This window comes from Argopecten irradians, chromosome 9, assembly GCF_041381155.1.
Source record: "Argopecten irradians isolate NY chromosome 9, Ai_NY, whole genome shotgun sequence".
Classification (NCBI taxonomy): domain Eukaryota; kingdom Metazoa; phylum Mollusca; class Bivalvia; order Pectinida; family Pectinidae; genus Argopecten; species Argopecten irradians.
Genome location: NC_091142.1, coordinates 31,066,048 through 31,086,822, shown reverse-complemented (window position 1 = coordinate 31,086,822; position 20,775 = coordinate 31,066,048). Strand labels below are relative to the sequence as shown.

The window sequence follows — 20,775 nt, the reverse complement described above, 5'->3', positions numbered from 1 at the left end:
GGTCGGACAAAGCCGCGGCGGAAAAAGAAGAACCAGAAGAAGAAGACCAAGAAGAAGAAGAAAACACAATTATCACATTTTTCATAAACATTACTTTAATGATTCAAATGATTTTTTTGTTAAAAACGCACAACATAAGGTTAAATTATAAACTAGGAAATCATTAAATGTAGACACAATATATAATGCCATTCTTTCTGTTCTCGTTTATTTATTTTACTTCCTCGCTATTTACAAATAATTAATCCTAGCATCCAGCACATCACTCCACATTATGAACATCAAATAAACAAGTACATCAAAATAATAGAAAATGCTTCAATATCAAATGTGTTATGTTGATTGGCTTTCTCATCGCCATCATAACTCATTACACAGTTTACACAGGGACCAGATGAAACTTTACAGCGATGGCGGGTTTTCTTTATTTCGCAAAATTCCTGGTAACTGTCATCCCGCCATGGTTCACCTATCGTTCGTCTGACTGTGATCAGCACTGCGCTACTCAGTGGTCTAAATATTGCACCCTAACATATCTTGTCTCTTGTTTTCACATTGCTGCTATAATTAAGAGGAAAACGTCATTGCATCCTAAAAATCTAGCTCCTCCGCTATATCATCCTCCTCGTCTGATTTCCATCCGTCATCCACCGTAATGCCATTTTCGGAAAGCTTGTTCTCAAGTTGTTTACATCTGAAAACATATCTGCGTAAATAAATCCTTGCCGACAAAACGTTAAATTCCCCTCTCTGACATGTAAACAAAATTCTGAAATATATCATTACAATTTTTTTGGAAACATAATAAATGTTTGTTTTTGTTGTTGTTTTTTTTATAAAAAAAGTTTTGTGGTGTCGGTTAATTCATTTTCGGTTGAAGCACCCATTTATATTGATTAATAAATATTTTTTTCTATGTTTCATACAAAATCCGACACTAAGATTGGTCATTTTTTCATAGCACAAGACTTAACTTATTTTTTTCAGATAGATTAAAAAAGGTTTCTAAACAAAATTTGTTTCATTACGAGAAGAAATTAACAAAAAAAATATGGGTAATGCTTCAGAAGTTTATCTTTATTATTGCATAACATGAAAAAATGTACGTTATGTATTATGACGTCATACACGGTTTCACAGAAAATTTTAAAAGCGACATAAGCTCAACTTCTGCAAGAGATATCAATGATCCATAAATGATTTTTATCGTTAAAATACAAAAAGGCACGAAAATAAATGACTAATTAGTACCCCATCGATTTATACAAATTAAATCATAAGTTTTATTTTCAATATATGTACCTATTGCTTGGGTTTATAAAATCATGAACAAAAACCGGAAGGATATTATTTTTCATAGACGCGATTGAAAATAATTCAATATATATTTCAGCTAATATCAGAATACCATAAGTATTACAAAATCATAAAACAACTTTCTTACTTTCTTTGACTTAAACATATTGTACTTACAAATGGGAAATTTGAAATATACAAATGTAATCAGAAACAAGTTTAAGAACTTATGATCCGTATTCTTTCGTAAACCACGAATGATGAAATATACAATAACTGCAAATTGACAACGGTGATGAATAAAATTCAAAATTTGACTTTATGATAAAAAATATATGGCATAAGAAAGTAAAGATTTATGTGTTTAACACTTGTATCCGAATCCTATTGAAATTGTAATGTATAATGTATGATATAAATTGTAATGTATAATGTATGATGTAAATTGTAATGCATGGTGTATAGATGTAAATTGTAATGTGTGATGTATAGATGTAAATTGTAATGTGTGATGTATAGATGTAAATTGTAATGAATGATGGATAGATGTAAATTGTAATGTGTGATGTATAGATTTAAATTGTAATCTATGGTGGATAGATGTAAATTGTAATGTGTGATGTATAGATTTAAATTGTAATATATGGTGGATTGATGTAAATTGTAATGTGTGATGTATAGATTTGAATTGTAATGTATGATGTATAGATGTAAATTGTAATGTATGATGTATAGATGTAAATTGTAATGTATAATGTATGGATGTAAATTGTAATGTATGATGTACAGATGTAAATTGTAATGTATGATGTATAGATGTAAATTGTAATGTATGATGGATAGATGTAAATTGTAATGTATGATGTATAGATGTAAATTGTAATGTATGATGTATAGATGTAAATTGTAATGTATGATGTATAGATGTAAATTGTAATGTATGATGTATAGATGTAAATTGTAATGTATGATGGATAGATGTAAATTGTAATGTATGATGGATAGATGTAAATTGTAATGTATGATGTATAGATGTAAATTGTAATGTATGATGTATAGATGTAAATTGTAATGTATGATGTATAGATGTAAATTGTAATGTATGATGTATAGATGTAAATTGAATTGTATGATGTATGTTTAGATGTAAATTGTAATGTATGATGGATAGATGTAAATTATTAATGTATGGTGTATAGATGTAAATTGTAATGTATGGTGTATAGATGTAAATTGTAATGTATGATGGATAGATGTAAATTGTAATGTATGATGTATAGATTTAAATTGTAATGTGCGATGTACAGATGTAAATTGTAATGTGTAATGTATAGATGTAAATTGTAATGTATAATGTATAAATGTAAATTGAATGGTATGATGTATAGATGTATGTTTAGATGTAAATTGTAATGTATGATGTATAGATGTAAATTGTAATGCATGATGTATAGATGAAAATTGTAATGTATGATGTATAGATGTAAATTGTAATGTATGATGTATAGATGTAAATTGTAATGTATGGTGTATAGATGTAAATTGTAATGTATGATGTATAGATGTAAATTGTAATGTATGATGGATAGATGTAAATTGTAATGTATGATGTATAGATGTAAATTGTAATGTATGATGTACAGATGTAAATTGTAATGTATGATGTATAGATTTAAATTGTAATGTATAATGTATGGATGTAAATTGTAATGTATGATGTACAGATGCAAATTGTAATGTATGATGTATAGATGCATGTATAGATGTAAATTATAATGTATGATGTTCAGATGTAAATTATAATGTATGATGTATAGATGAAAATTGTAATGTATGATGTATAGATGTAAATTGTAATGTATGATGTATAGATTTAAATTGTTATGTATGATGTATATATGCAAATTGTAATGTATAATGTATAGATGTAAATTGTAATGTATGATGTATAGATGTAAATTGTAATGTGTGATGTATAGATGTAAATTGTAATGTATGATGTATAGATGTAAATTGCAATGTATAATGTATAGATGTAAATTGCAATGTATGATGGATAGATTAAATTGTAATGTATGATGTATAGATGTAAATGATTCATAAGATAAATGAAATAAAGTGCCTGTACCTTCTTATGTCTACAATACAAAGTATGTTTAGATAAAATATAAAATATGTATACCATTTCTAGCTAATTTGCTATTATATGATAATGAAAATATTTGTAATATGTATTTGTTGATATTTTGACAAAAATAACAAATATATTAGTTTACATTGTGTTAACAAGCTAACACAGTGTACCACCTGCAGCATGACACACAGCGAAACTCAACACTAAAATCACCGCATCATCACTTTCTATAGCTGAATTTCATTTCAGAAGTATACAAAATCTAGCGGTGGGGACTTCATTGTTATTTTAATTCACTACTGAAGACTAAATCAAAGACTAGACACCACCTTATTTTTTTCTCTAGTCAAGTAACCGCAATGCGACCAAAATAATCTTGGCAAAGTCAAGTAACCGCAATGCGACCAAAAATATCATGGCAAAGTCAAGTTACCGCAATGCGACCAAAATAATCTTGGCAAAGTCAAGTTACCGCAATGCGACCAAAAATATCTTGGCAAAGTCAACTTACCGCAATGCGACCAAAAATATCTTGGCAAAGTCAAGTTACCGCAATGCGACCAAAACAATCTTGGCAAAGTCAACTTACCGCAATGCGACCAAAAATATCTTGGCAAAGTCAAGTTACCGCAATGCGACCAAAATAATCTTGGCAAAGTCAAGTTACCGCAATGCGACCAAAAATATATTGGCAAAGTCAAGTTACCGCAATGCGACCAAAAATATCTTGGCAAAGTCAACTTACCGCAATGCGACCAAAAATATCTTGGCAAAGTCAAGTTACCGCAATGCGACCAAAAATATCTTGGCAAAGTCAACTTACCGCAATGCGACCAAAAATATCTTGGCAAAGTCAAGTAACCGCAATGCGACCAAAAATATCATGGCAAAGTCAAGTAACCGCAATGCGACCAAAAATATCATGGCAAAGTCAAGTTACCGCAATGCGACCAAAAATATCTTGGCAAAGTCAAGTTACCGCCGCTTAATGCGACCAAAAATATCTTGGCAAAGTCAAGTTACCTTAATGCGACCAAAAATATCTTGGCAAAGTCAAGTTACCTTAATGCGACCAAAAATATCTTGGCAAAGTCAAGTTACCTTAATGCGACCTAAAATATCTTGGCAGAGTCGGGTTACCTTAATGCGACCTAAAATATCTTGGCAGAGTCGGGTTGCCGTAACGCAACCTTACATAATACGAAGCATGCCATCATATAGTAGATACGGTAGATACTCACCGTGCTTTGTACCTGCGCCTTGCTAGGTCAGCTTTCTGGAGTTGTTTTGTTTTCGTCTTCAATTCGGTCTCAATACCTATTACGTCAGCAAGGGATTTCGTCACACTAAACAAAGACAAGTCCGTATTAGGCTATATCATCAGTATCAATCGAGCATTTTTTTATCATGGCTGTAAAGTCTTGATGTTGAGAGTATAACGTCATCACTATCAATGGAACAAGTACTACATTTTCTCGCAGACGTTACATCCATAAACTGAATGTAAAAAACAGGATTACTCACTGGACTAGAACAAAATTCATCACGAAGTTCGAGTTCGCACATGTTACACTTCGCTAAATTTGTTTTTGTTCAATTTGCATTCATCGTCCCTTAAGATGCCCCATCGCTGACAAATAGTATATTTCCTCAATAAAAAACAAGAGCAGGCGAGTGAGTAATTTTTTCAGTTACAAAAGTTACTAACTTGACACAATTACCACCCATGAAATGTTTGAGCTTGTAATTGTATGTCAAGAAAAAAATATCAAAAACAATTAATTGCATCCCGAAAAAAATCCGTGGAACTATGTTATATATGGAATGAAGTACTGATGGCGCCTGCACCAAAAGCAAAACAAGTTATTTCATATTATTTTTTGTTTTAATTAGACATATATATACATGATCAAACATGAATCATTGCCAATTTGATTAAAATAATGATCTTATAACCACTCCGTTAAATAGAGGATCTGAGAACATCCCATAAAGGGTCACGTTCGGAGGGCTTTGCTGTGCTCTTTGGGCGAGATGACTACGTACACGAAAATAATTCGGATATCTTTTTCACACTATTTCGTCCCCAGTTAAGATTCTGGCAGTGCCAATTTGATTGGCCATTTCAAAAAGGTCATCTGGACGTGACCCCTAATGGGATGTTGTCAGATCCTCTTATCCAACGTAGTGATAATAAGGATCTGTGGTTAAATCAGGTTGAATTATTGTTCGCATGAAGAGTATCATTTATGCTTTGTCGGCGGTGGAGCATCTTTAAATTGATACAGTTTAATACTAAGATCACATAACATTCAAGGTATGCCTCTAGATGTCCATCATACACGACTACTATCAACCTCCTTAGGAAAGCTAAACAGAAAATAAAATTAGGTGGATTGTCTCACCGATGTCTCTAATATGTTATGAAATAAGTCATACTTGTAGTTTCGCTCATTTTTCCTAGATCGGCGTTTTAAGTCAACATAATCAGGACCTACAGTACTAGTATCAGACGACAAAAGGATTCCATACCAGCTGTCCATACTCCAAACGTGTAGGTGATTACATCATCTCTAAGATGTACGTAGAATGGAATACTTCATAATTTCATTACAATGTTAAGATAGTTTTATATTACTGATCTTATCTTAATTTGAAAATTGTCTTTGATTAGCTTAATCATCGTTGAACAACTGGGCCCTGTCGTTAGTATAATTTTACACAGAAACTTATTTTATTCGCCTTGTTAGAAATCAGTATATATCGTTTTCTTATTTTCATTGAGGTTTACTTCGGCATCTTTAAATTTTAGAGTATTATTAATCATATATTTTAGTCACTCACCTGTCGGATTCCGATTTTCCTACCCTAGAGTATTCGTTTGAGCTTTTCTTCCTCAAGTATTCCTCCAGTTTATCTATTGTCGTATGTAACACTTTACATCTACAAGAAACATTAGATATATGTAAAATCTCATCCACATAGTTACACCGCAACTAAGTAAAACGGGTTGTCACGTTAATCAGGGTTACTAGGTACATATAGTGTGTCACATCAAAAACTAGTTGTATCCGATCGAATGCAAATGGGGTTTTAAGTTCCTTGTAAAGTTATATGTGCCAAAACATTTGAGATCTTATTTTTTCTTCAGTAATATATTAAAAACCATCAGATTTGATTAATTAAGCTCTGAAAATCATTAAAATGAACAGAACAAAATGTATGATGGGTTGTAAACATTAGTTACATCAGTTAGCTTTAAGATGCTCCACCGCTGACAAATGGTATTTTTTCACTATCAAAAACAGGAGCAGACGATTTAGTATTTTTCCTCTGTTACAAAATTTACTTGCTTTACACCATTACCACCATTGAAAAGTTTGAGCTTCTAATTTTACTTCAAGTTAAAAATATGAAAAACAATTATTTGCATCCCGAAAAAATTCTGTGGCATTATATTCTATATGAAATGAAGTACTGATTGAACATGCACCAAAGGCGAAACAAATTATTATATATTATTTTTTTGTGTTAATTAGGCATATATATACACGTTTAAACACAAATTATTGTTCGAATGATGAATGTCATTTATGCTCTGTCGGCGGTGGAGCATCTTTTATGAACCGTAAAATTATTCTTTCAAAAATCACTTTACACTGACTTATAACACTGTGACAATGTGACATGACACTGTAGACCATAATTTGGCTTCATGGTCTGACTGTATGTAGTCATTTCACTGCAGTTTAGATGTACGTATAATGATTTTGGCAGAACTGTCAAAAATTATTTTCGGCTCGTATTTATTGTTATCTTTTTTTTTTTTTTTTTTTTTTTTTTGCATGGGTATAAAGTAACGGCACATATAACTTTAACGTTCTGGCATTTTATTTTGATAAGGTAAACGTTGATTCCAGCTATGGTGCTTATGTTAATATCAGGATGTCTCATTTGCAATAGAGTACTAGGTAAATGCACAAATAGTGTAAATACAAACTCCAACCATTACTATCTAGATACTGCTGGTTCAATGGTTCAATTACTAGAGGAATATGTATTCTATCGTCTTATCGGCCAAATAATCTGAAGACAAAGTGATGGATTAGAGTTAAAATATCGTGAGTGTGTGTAGCATAAAGGCATTACCAACATTCTAGCTCTAAGCCATCGAAATGCACGATGCTTCAATGACTAGTGCAATACCAGAGAAAAATGCATGATGCTTCAATGATTAGTTCCGTACAACAGGACAATAAGAGATTAAGTGTACGATGTATCAATAACTAGTGCGGTACCAAAGAACGAAGGTCAAGAGAATGTTATTATGCGTCTATACCTCGTGCGGTACCAGAAGACAGATGCACGATGACAATAACCCGTGCGGCATGAATTAAATTACGTTCATCAACTTTATTAGATGACAGAAGTACTTAGAGGTTGGATAATTCATGAAACTCAGAAGATTGATTTCAGCCACGTTGTCAGGCGTAAATTAAAGTCTAATAATCATTGAGAGAATACAGGAAACAAGACTGTCCAACCAAAGAAAATATTTGGTGAAAACGCACTTACGCTGTACACATTTTGCTTACGACCAATACCTACTACTTTTCCAACTGTGACCGAGTGGTTAAGAAGTTTCAGATATTAACACTTGCCCTTAACCCCTGGGTTTCGAGTTGAAATCCCAGATGGGGCAGTTAACAGGTACTGGCCGAACGTCCGTGGGTTTTTTCTCCTGACTCCGGTTTTTTCCCAACCTCATTATCCTTGCGCTTCCTTAAATGACGCTTGCTGTTGACATAAAACAAACACACACCAACAAACATTCACCTTTCTTCAGCTGCTTCCCTTTCTCGGGTTTCAGCCTCTTGTAAATTGGTTTTCTCTTGTAAAGCCATCTGTAGCCGTTCCATCTTTACTAAAGTATCTTTGTACCTGAAAAATAGGATAAACAAGTCTGTTGGTCTTTCATTCTTTTGATATTCACCTGATATAGACCGAGACAAATACCCGTTGGGTGTGCTGAACAGACCAATGCTTTGTAAGGTGGCTATAGTTGGGTGTGCTGAACAGACCAATGCTTTGTAAGGTGGCTACAGTTGGGTGTGCTGAACAGAACAATGCTTTGTAAGGTGGTTATAGTTGGGTGTGCTGAACAGACCAATGCTTTGTAAGGTGGTTATAGTTGGGTGTGCTGAACAGACCAATGCTCTGTAAGGTGGTTATAGTTAGGTGTGCTGAACAGAACAATGCTTTGTAAGATGGTTATAGTTTGGTGTGCTAAACAGAACAATGCTTTGTAAGGTGGTTATAGTTTGGTGTGCTGAACAGAACAATGCTTTGTAAGGTGGTTATAGTTAGGTGTGCTGAACAGAACAATGCTTTGTAAGGTGGTTATAGTTAGGTGTGCTGATCAGACCAATGCTTTGTAAGGTGGTTATAGTTGGGTTTGCTGAACAGACCAATGCTCTGTAAGGTGGTTATAGTTTGGTGTGCTGAACAGACCAATGCTCTGTAAGGTGGTTATAGTTTGGTGTGCTGAACAGACCAATGCTTTGTAAGATGGTTATAGTTGGGTGTGCTGAACAGACCAATGCTTTGTAAGGTGGTTATAGTTTGGTGTGCTGAACAGAACAATGCTTTGTAAGGTGGTTATAGTTTGGTGTGCTGAACAGACCAATGCTTTGTAAGGTGGTTATAGTTGGGTGTGCTGAACAGATCAATGCTTTGTAAGGTGGTTATAGTTGGGTGTGCTGAACAGACCAATGCTTTGTAAGGTGGTTATAGTTGGGTGTGCTGAACAGACCAATGCTTTGTAAGGTGGTTATAGTTGGGTGTGCTGAACAGACCAATGCTTTGTAAGGTGGTTATAGTTGGGTGTGCTGAACAGACCAATGCTTTGTAAGGTGGTTATAGTTGGGTGTGCTGAACAGACCAATGCTTTGTAAGGTGGTTATAGTTGGGTGTGCTGAACAGAACAATGCTTTGTAAGGTGGTTATAGTTGGGTGTGCTGAGCAGACCAATGCTTTGTAAGGTGGTTATTGTTTGATGTGCTTAACAGACCAATGCTTTGTAAGATGGTTATAGTTGGGTGTGCTGAACAGACCAATGCTTTGTAAGGTGGTTATAGTTGGGTGTGCTGAACAGACCAATGCTTTGTAAGGTGGTTATAGTTGGGTGTGCTGAACAGAACAATGCTTTGTAAGGTGGTTATAGTTGGGTGTGCTGAACAGACCAATGCTTTGTAAGGTGGTTATAGTTGGGTGTGCTGAACAGACCAATGCTTTGTAAGGGTGGTTATAACTGGGTGTGCTGAACAGAACAATGCTTTGTAAGGTGGTTATAGTTGGGTGTGCTGAACAGACCAATGCTTTGTAAGGTGGTTATAACTGGGTGTGCTGAACAGAACAATGCTTTGTAAGGTGGTTGTAGTTTTGTGTGCTGAACAGACCAATGCTTGTAAGGTGGTTATAGTTGGGTGTGCTGAACAGAACAATGCTTTGTAAGGTGGTTATAGTTGGGTGTGCTGAACAGAACAATGCTTTGTAAGATGGTTGTAGTTTTGTGTGCTGAACAGACCAATGCTTTGTAAGGTGGTTATAGTTGGATGTGCTGAACAGACCAATGCTTTGTAAGATGGTTATAGTTTGGTGTGCTGAACAGACCAATGCTTTGTAAGGTGGTTATAGTTTAATGTGCTGAACAGACCAATGCTTTGTAAGGTGGTTATAGTTGGGTGTGCTGAACAGACAAATGCTTTGTAAGATGGTTATAGTTGGGTGTGCTGAACAGACCAATGCTTTGTAAGGTGGTTATAGTTGGATGTGCTGAACAGACCAATGCTTTGTAAGATGGTTATAGTTGGGTGTGCTGAACAGACCAATGCTTTGTAAGATGGTTATAACTGGGTGTGCTGAACAGACCAATGCTTTGTAAGATGGTTATAGTTGGATGTGCTGAACAGACCAATGCTTTGTAAGATGGTTATAACTGGGTGTGCTGAAGTGACAGACCAATGCTTTGTAAGATGGTTATAGTTGGGTGTGCTGAACAGACCAATGCTTTGTAAGATGGTTATAGTTGGGTGTGCTGAACAGACCAATGCTTTGTAAGATGGTTATAGTTGGATGTGCTGAACAGACCAATGCTTTGTAAGATGGTTATAACTGGGTGTGCTGAACAGACCAATGCTTTGTAAGATGGTTATAGTTGGGTGTGCTGAACAGACCAATGCTTTGTAAGGTGGTTATAGTTGGTGTGCTGAACAGACCAATGCTTTGTAAGGTGGTTATAGTTGGATGTGCTGAACAGACCAATGCTTTGTAAGATGGTTATAGTTGGGTGTGCTGAACAGACCAATGCTTTGTAAGGTGGTTATAGTTGGGTGTGCTGAACAGACCAATGCTTTGTAAGGTGGTTATAGTTGGGTGTGCTGAACAGAACAATGCTTTGTAAGGTGGTTATAGTTTGGTGTGCTGAACAGACCAATGCTTTGTAAGGTGGTTATAGTTGGGTGTGCTGAACAGACCAATGCTTTGTAAGGTGGTTATAGTTGGGTGTGCTGAACAGACCAATGCTTTGTAAGGTGGTTATAGTTGGGTGTGCTGAACAGACCAATGCTTTGTAAGGTGGTTATAGTTGGGTGTGCTGAACAGACCAATGCTTTGTAAGGTGGTTATAGTTGGGTGTGCTGAACAGACATGCTTTGTATGTGTTGTAAGGTGGTTATAGTTGGGTGTGCTGAACAGACCAATGCTTTGTAAGGTGGTTATAGTTGGGTGTGCTGAACAGACCAATGCTTTGTAAGGTGGTTATAGTTGGGTGTGCTGAACAGACCAATGCTTTGTAAGGTGGTTATAGTTGGGTGTGCTGAACAGAACAATGCTTTGTAAGGTGGTTATAGTTGGGTGTGCTGAACAGACAATGCTTTGTAATGGTTATAGTTGGGTGTGCTGAACAGAACAATGCTTTGTAAGGTGGTTATAGTTGGGTGTGCTGAACAGAACCAATGCTTTGTAAGGTGTTATAGTTGGGTGTGCTGAACAGACCAATGCTTTGTAAGGTGGTTATAGTTGGGTGTGCTGAACAGACCAATGCTTTGTAAGGTGGTTATAGTTGGGTGTGCTGAACAGACCAATGCTTTGTAAGGTGGTTATAGTTGGGTGTGCTGAACAGACCAATGCTTTGTAAGGTGGTTATAGTTGGGTGTGCTGAACAGACCAATGCTTTGTAAGGTGGTTATAGTTGGGTGTGCTGAACAGACCAATGCTTTGTAAGATGGTTATAGTTGGGTGTGCTGAACAGACCAATGCTTTGTAAGGTGGTTATAGTTGGGTGTGCTGAACAGACCAATGCTTTGTAAGATGGTTATAATTGGGTGTGCTGAACAGACCAATGCTTTGTAAGGTGGTTATAGTTTGGTGTGCTGATCAGACCAATGCTTTGTAAGGTGGTTATAGTTTGGTGTGCTGATCAGACCAATGCTTTGTAAGGTGGCTATAGTTTGGTGTGCTGATCAGACCAATGCTTTGTAAGGTGGTTATAGTTGGGTGTGCTGAGCAGACCAATGCTTTGTAAGATGGTTATAGTTTGGTGTGCTGATCAGACCAATGCTTTGTAAGATGGTTATAGTTGGGTGTGCTGAACAGACCAATGCTTTGTAAGATGGTTATAGTTGGGTGTGCTGAACAGACCAATGCTTTGTAAGATGGTTATAGTTGGGTGTGCTGAACAGAACAATGCTTTGTAAGGTGGTTGCAGTTTTGTGTGCTGAACAGACCAATGCTTGTAAGGTGGTTATAGTTGGGTGTGCTGAACAGAACAATGCTTTGTAAGGTGGTTATAGTTGGGTGTGCTGAACAGACCAATGCTTTGTAAGGTGGTTATAGTTGGGTGTGCTGAACAGAACAATGCTTTGTAAGGTGGTTATTGTTGGGTGTGCTGAACAGACCAATGATTTGTAAGGTGGTTATAGTTGGGTGTGCCGAACAGACCAATTCTTTGTAAGATGGTTATAATTGGGTGTGCTGAACAGACCAATGCTTTGTAAGGTGGTTATAGTTGGGTGTGCTGAACAGACCAATGCTTTGTAAGATGGTTATAGTTGGGTGTGCTGAACAGACCAATGCTTTGTAAGAGGTTATAGTTGGGTGTGCTGAACAGATCAATGCTTTGTAAGATGGTTATAGTTGGGTGTGCTGAACAGATCAATGCTTTGTAAGGTGGTTATAGTTGGGTGTGCTGAACAGACCAATGCTTTGTAAGGTGGTTATAGTTGGGTGTGCTGAACAGACCAATGCTTTGTAAGATGGTTATAGTTGGGTGTGCTGAACAGACCAATGCTTTGTAAGGTGGTTATAGTTGGGTGTGCTGAACAGACCAATGCTTTGTAAGATGGTTATAGTTGGGTGTGCTGATTAGACCAATGCTTTGTAAGATGGTTATAGTTGGGTGTGCTGAACAGATCAATGCTTTGTAAGTCGGTTATAGTTAGGTGTGCTGAACAGACCAATGCTTTGTTAGGTGGCTATAGTTTGGTGTGCTGAACAGACCAATGCTTTGTAAGATGGTTATAGTTGGGTGTGCTGAACAGACCAATGCTTTGTAAGGTGGTTATAGTTGGGTGTGCTGAACAGACCAATGCTTTGTAAGATGGTTATAGTTGGGTGTGCTGAACAGACCAATGCTTTGTAAGGTGGTTATAGTTAGGTGTGCTGAACAGACCAATGCTTTGTAAGATGGTTATAGTATGGTGTGCTGAACAAACCAATGCTTTGTAAGGTGGTTATATTGGTAAAGACGTGACGCGGGGGAAGAAATTGTCTCCCTTTGTTATAGAGATATGGAATCAAATTACAGCCGTACCTGTCTATATATACCACCCGATGGACATGGAAATGGTCTCTATTCCTAAGTGCCCTTTATACGCAGGTCAAAATGGTTTATAATTTATCATTTGGGACCCTAAGGAAGTGGCCTTATTAAGCAGGTGGTCTTCATACAGAGGTCTAAGGCAGGTTTAACTGTAAGGTATATCAATGTATGTATAAATCACATAAAAAAATTAAATTCCGAGGTCTGTTTCCTATCTTTTAAAATATTATCACTCAACAGACCATGTCTTCTACTCACTTTTCTCATCATTATTTTTCTGTAAACAACCTCTCTCGTGACAAGAATCGACTATTTCTAGAGAATCGGATGTCAATGTAATGTTACGGGATCGTATAAAACCAGTGTAAAATTCAGGTTTTGTATTTCTGTCGGACGAAATCGTTGAATACAATGGGAATAAGATAAGCTTAACAGAACTGGTGACCTTTAACCTTTGTTTATATAAAGCTGTGGGCAAATTATCTGTTATCATCACTAACACAGTATGGATCAAACCGACATCCAAATGGAAAGTTAGAGGCCAAAAAGATCAGGTTGTTCTACTACTGTTATGATGACCTTGACATACCTTTCCTCTGCTTCCTTCCTGGCCTTGACCTCTTTTTCCATTTGGCCGACCTTGACCATAAGGTCGTGTTGGGCTTGGTTCCATCTACAGAAACGGACACGGAGTGAAACATAATCATCTAAAGGTTGTGGTTAAAATAGATTGTGACTAAATATAGATTGTGGTTAAATATAGATTGTGGTTAAATATAGATTGTGGTTAAATATAGATTTAGATGGCCTAATTGCTCACGAGTTATACTCAATATACTATGAGGAGCACTTCAAACTAACCTCAACCTTACTATTTATGTGGCGGGTTGTCGGCGGGAGAAACAGAAATCGCTTATAGTTCATCCAAAGAACGATAGACCTCGGACCGAAAGAAATCAACATTTAATTAGCTTATTCTCCATGTTTACCCAACTGGTTTTTAAATTTTAAAGGAGAAATAAGAAGTTGTTGTACATGACATTCAAAGATTACATTCGCCACAAATTTACTTGTTCCCAATGATATAACCAGTACAACTGAAATTAAACTTACTTGTCGTCATTCTTGTAAGGTGAGAGACTCCGACCAGGGTTGTAGTTCGGGGACAGACGGTGAGCGTCCCTGTAAAGGGTAGGTAAAGTATGTAAAGGGTAGGTAAAGTATCTCATAAATATATCAGACAACAATAAGTGTTAGCGCATTATTGGGGGTGTATATAGTTAAATTAATTGTTCTCTGTGTGTGGCGGCATGCGCATGTTTGTATATAAATTGTAGTTAGTTTGTGTTGGTAAAGTTGGTTATAGGCACTAAACCCACTAATCCCTTGTGGAGTGTTTATTACTTCATTGTACCGTCATATAGGCGGGTGCTCCGAAAAATAAACTGAGGAATTTACGTTGTTACATACATACATATGGCATACAATATGAGGTCAATGTGCTTGATTATTGTCCCGTTCCAAAATTTGTTATTTTTCGGAATATCATGCCAAAAATTAAAATTACTTAAACTTTACTAAAATGAATAAATAAAAAACCATTAAGTTATAGGTTTACTTAACTGTTTCATATTTTGATCACTAAAGAAAATAAAACGATTTAAGTATGAACAGTTACTTTTATCTTTTAAAGATGCTCCGCCGCCGACTGAACATAAATGATATTCATCATTTGAACAATAATTGGTGTTTAATCGTGTATATATATGTCTAATTAACACAAAAAATAATATGAAATAATTTAGTTTGTCTTTGGTGCGTGCGCAATCAGTACTTCATTCCATATAGGATATAGTGCCTCAGAATTTTTTCGGGATGCAACTAATTCTTTTTTATATTTTTAACTTGAAGTAAAATTAGAAGCTCAAACTTTTCGATGGAGGTAAGTAACTTTTGTAGCTGAATAAAAATACTAAATCGTCTGCTCCTGTTTTTGATAGTGAAAAAATGCCGTTTGTCAGCGGTGGAGCATCTTTAAGTATGTGGACATCTATGAGTGTGACTCAACGATACATGTGCAACCAATGCAATATAGAGTGACTCAAGTCTAAGTTGAGGACGCCAACAGGTATAGATGCCAATACAGACCGAAGATTAGGTAAATGAGGTTATGTGAACACCATATTAACCCAGCTTCCCGACCAAATCAGTACAATATACATTTTGTATATAGATCAGTAATCTTTACAGTTGTAACTAAAGGCTTTCGAACACTCAAGCTTGAACACCTATAAATACATACTTTATTCACAATCTGTGTAGTTTATATCGAGTTGTTTACAGGATCATTAAATTCGGGGATTTGTAAGGAGAACGGGTTAACATAATGATATACATGCCTTTTGAACGTAACTTTAAGCTTCCGATCTCTACCGTAAATGCACAGAGCTTTTCACAATCTGTGTTATTTATATACCGAGTTGTTTACGGGATCTTTAAATCCGGTGTTTTGTGAGAAGAAAGGGTTTACTTATATCTGAGTATTATATTGATCTATCATATGATAACATCTAGGCTGTTGTTGACTTTACTCTGTGGTCATTAATAGAGTGGTCACGCGCAGCTTAATGTCTGACGTCATTGACAAATCCCTTACTATGTTACACAACACTTAACTCGGACCATGCTCAGTATTGGTATAGCGTAATATGGTCGAGTGTATTCATTCAAAATCTGGAAATTATGAAATGTCAAGAACTTCTAAAAACACATCATCATTTACATTTACTTACGTGTTCCCTGATTACGTGTTTACTTACATTTTACACCAAAGCGTTTTCCGGTATGTTTGTGACTTGACTAACAATAGAAAAGTTGATTATCAAACAGAAGCAGTCTAGGACTTAGACATGTAATCTTTATGTCGTTTATGATTTGGCTGTGCGTTTAAGTAAAATTCTGTATCAACACAACACTCTCCTCTCCTACCCTCACGCCATGTCTTAGTAGCACAAGTGTATCCATAAAGTACGTAGTAAATTCATTTTGTCAATTGTATATATATTACAATAAGGTGTTTTAATTTTGTTTTAATCTTAATTATTTTGCACCATACTTAAAATAGAACTTAAATAGTGATATACTCAACTACTTAGTATTGTCACATCACTTATTATTATTTTTGAACAAGCCATGTTCAAAAGATATTGTGTATATATATGTATCTAACGGAGGACAATAAAGAATACCTATACTTACGGTGTAGATGTTTTCCTGTTGAACATTGTCTATATCAACCCCAACACACCATGATAAAATGCCTTCCGTGGAACCTATGGTCTGGACATGCTGGGTACAACACACACAAGGACAGTACCTAGTATACTCACTACACTAAATAGGTATACACAGACCAACACTTAGTAAGAAAAACCTTCTCGACCAGACGGTAAATATTCTTTATCCTTTGAGTGCATTAAAATACACGTATGCGTATAAATCTTTACTATATGCCAGTAGGAGTCGGAGGTCACACCTACCCGGCGCCTGATTTTAAAGAATTGCCATAGTGCGGATATTGTTCAACCCTTACAGCTGCTATCTACAAGTTTATACAGTCTCACTCCTCATTTATGCAAGTTTCATTTCCTAAAAATGCTACGAATAATCGCCAAGAACGCAAAGATACAAATCATACAAGTACAGATCTGGAATACAGTAATGGAATTTGTGATCTAAGACCTATAGCTAGTTTTATTTAATAAAAAATAAGGTAGTATTTATAGCGAACTCTATTGATATTGACACAGATTTAGACTTTAATTTTGATAAAATTAAAAAAAAACTGATTGTCATATGTACATGGGAGTTATTTTGCATTGTAATGCCAAGTGCCAAGACCATATAAAGGCAATATACATCCGTAATGAAAAACATAAATCAATTTCCTGAACGATTGAAATATATACTAAGTAGGAATTGTCTACATAGTACTATATATACGTAAAGGATGGAAAGCTTCCCGACACCAAAAGAGAAAATGGCATGATGAATTTCCAGACCCCGATCGGCCCATATTTTTGTAAAAACGGGGTTGCTATCGTCTTAGTGACGGCACTTTGTTTATATGTGTATGATAATTTTGAAAGGAAAGTAATCGCTCTTTCCAAAGGTAGTAACCGTTTTTTGTGACGACGTACTAGAAATGTGATTTTAGCCCCTAAAGCTAAGTGGGGTAGAAGTTACCGATTTTTTTTATCTAGATCTCTAAAGCGTCTGAAAATGGTCTTAGGACACTCTGGTGGGTCCATGATTATATAAACTGTAACTAATTCTCAGATTTCTGTGGTCAAGATATAATGTATTAATCTATATGAAAATAATTGAAGCTTAGAATTTTTCTTTACTGTAAAGAAAATTTTATAAATATCAACCCATATCAAATGATTCAACTGAACTTTATCTTCCCATCTTCTCCATGTCTATCAAGTTTGTAATACGTCATAATATCTTAACAAAAGTTGATGGAACGAGTTTTTTTTTTTTTTAATGAATGGCAGATATTGTCACCAGTGATGGCCTTCATATCACATCTGTATGATATATATTTAAATTTATATGTGAGTGACATGTGATGGAATTACAAAATATATTGGGTTTTTTTTATACAATAATTTGCCATTTACCTGACTTTTCGAGTAATCTTCATATCCGTCCCAACTTCAGCACATCTATGAATGACCTTATATTTGTTATCACCAAACTCCTTCATAGTAGTTTTTGATAATCGTGTCTTTCTTTACCTTGTCAGTTTGAGAAATATTCTTGTAGTATAGGTCTTGTGTTAAATATATTTTTAATGGGATGTGAATATAAATGGGAAGGTTTATATATAGAGAATACATGTCATGGTTAGTATCTTACAATACAAGGTTTATTTTGGTGCGAGACTTAGGAAAGCCGAAAGGACGAGGCTTTGCCGAGTCGTCTCGGCTTTCCGTGTCGAGAATTCCATGTCAAAATAAACCTTGTATTGTAAGATGCTAACCATGTATTATCTATTAAACAGTTAAACAGATGATAACATCCTTTATGATATATATATTATGTAATGGTATCACGTGTCACTCACAGATACATTTATGTACTTAAAATATATTCTTGTTTATTACAATCATTTTGACAAATGTCATGTATTTACAGAAAATACAAGAAACTAAACAGATATATCTGTTAAATCATACTTCATTAGGTCACTAGCTGCAATAATGTAGTTCAAAAGACTTTTAGACAGATAATGGTCGTAGGCCGGGTACGTATATTCGTTCTATTAGGTCACACGATATAAAGTTTCATGTGATCTATTCTCATTGTCTTTTGTCCGCCATCGTGTGCCCATAACCCACGTAAAGAATTTATTTTAACTTCTGCAAAACGTCTGAAGCAAAATTCTGCGCATAGCTATGGTCATGTTTATGGTCACATTCCCAGGGGCTCTGGGATAGGCAAAAAGTGGTAAAATTGAATCAAGGGTCAAAAACTCTTTGCAAAAATTGTCAATTTCATGACCCTGGGTCTCGCATGTTCCTCTGTGGAGGTGGTCAAGTTTACTATATTGATTTATATGTGGAAGCTCATTAGTGAGCATTATCATTTTTGAGCGTTCGCCCCTGTGAGGAAGGCTCTGGGTTCTGTCCCCTGGCCGAGGCACACCAAAGTCTATAAAAGTGGTAGTTTCTGCTCCTGCTTAGCGCTCAGCATACAGGGAGTGGGTCGACTGGTTCGCCCGTTGTCAGTATAATGTGACCGGGTGGCGTGTGTTGCTTGGTGTCTTCGGCGGCATGCTTCAGTGATATAGCACTATAAAAGGGCAACAGTTCCACTAAACAGAACACGAACACACCACAGTCTCCCAAAACACGCACCTCGCACTTCACACACGCTATACCGCATACATGGGAGGCCGTCCTTACATGACCCTGGACGTTAATTAATCAAACAAACAAACAAACAAACAAGTATTATCATTTCAATTACATTTAATTTATAGTAAAAGAGTTAAACATGTTTATAACTATTAAGATGACATTTTAACATTATATAGCTTTATTTAGCCTGGTTGTCTCTTAGTAGATTTAGGATGCAGCCAAAAGGGATCAAACCGGCTAAATTAACTTACAAAAATAGAAAACAATAAAAACTAGTAACAGATGTGATGGAAGAAAATGTATTCATAGATTGAAAGGTCCAATTGATAAATAAAAACCAATTATTCTGTGTAAAAAGTTTCCTTTTCTTCTTTATCATTTTTAGATTGCTTTTCTTATAAAACTTTGGCCATAAATGATGTCAACTGTCGATGGGCCGTAAAACTCACCGTATATGTATAAAACAGCAACAAACTTGACTTAGACAACATTAATGCTTCATCTTGGACTGAAGGTTCTGCTCAGAAATGCACCGTGTGTGCATAGAATAACTGGAGCTTGTGCATGAAAATAAATCAATCTACATGTGCTATATTCTTCTGAAGAAAAAAAACCAATTACATGTATCAATGTGTTGTGTATCTGACCCGAAAGAACAGGATGACATACAGTCACCATGCTTCGTCCGTCGTCGTTTGGCCTACAGCATGCTGGCATGAAGAGCTACCAAGTTTGTTCAAATTAATTACCTTGACCTTCATTCAAGACCACAGGGGTCGAAAAGGCTAAAATCTTTAAACAACTTTTTTCTCAATAACCAAAAGACCCGTGGTATTCATATTTGATCTGCAGCATGCTGGCATTAAAGGCTACCAAGTTTGTTCAAATGAGTTGCCTTGACCTTCCTTCAAGGTCACAGAGGTCTAAAATGCTAAAACTGTTAACATTTTTTTTTAATAACTAAGATGCCTAGGGTACTGATATTAGGTCTGTAGCATGCATGGATGAAGAGCTACCAAGTTTTTCTTTCTTTTTTAATGACCTAGACCATCATTCAATGTCACAGGAATCGAACATGCTAAAATCTTTAAAGAATTTATTGCGCATTTCAGTTCTTCAATATATTGCATTCAATTAACAGTCAGGTAACTATTAAGGCCCATTGGGTCTCTTGTTTTATTTTAAGCATCATTGTTTACAGTTATGAATCCACTCCTATCACCTACACGGTACTACTTGTCACATTTTAGCATCAAGTCTGTTGAATTTTAAAACGCAAGAGCTTGACGTTCTATCAATAATAGATCTAATATGTATAAAATACCCCTAACGTTATATATACATACTCTATGTTTTTATATAGTATAAGCTTAAAGGTATTTTGCATATATTTATGCTATATACATTATTGACAGAACGTCAAGCTCCTGTGTTTAAAATAACATGAGATTGGATTTATTTTTATTTTTAACGAATAAATATGTTCTAATGTCCTTAGTTAAGATCGTATTATGAGCCCCGTCGCATATAGTTTTGCG

The 20,775-nt window shown here is 35.6% G+C and overlaps 1 protein-coding gene across 1 annotated transcript; it reads right to left on the bottom strand.

The window, feature by feature from the left end:
- Nucleotides 1-69: 69 nt before the first annotated feature.
- LOC138332073 (uncharacterized) lies at nucleotides 70-16,736 on the bottom strand. The gene is made up of 7 exons (XM_069280021.1): nucleotides 16,569-16,736; nucleotides 14,424-14,492; nucleotides 13,900-13,983; nucleotides 8,267-8,371; nucleotides 6,275-6,373; nucleotides 4,672-4,776; nucleotides 70-694 (listed from the first exon to the last, which is right to left on the bottom strand). Exons 1-7 carry the CDS (start codon nucleotides 16,592-16,594, stop codon nucleotides 592-594), a joined length of 591 nt encoding a protein of 196 aa, XP_069136122.1. The 5' UTR covers nucleotides 16,595-16,736; the 3' UTR covers nucleotides 70-591.
- Nucleotides 16,737-20,775: the final 4,039 nt, after the last annotated feature.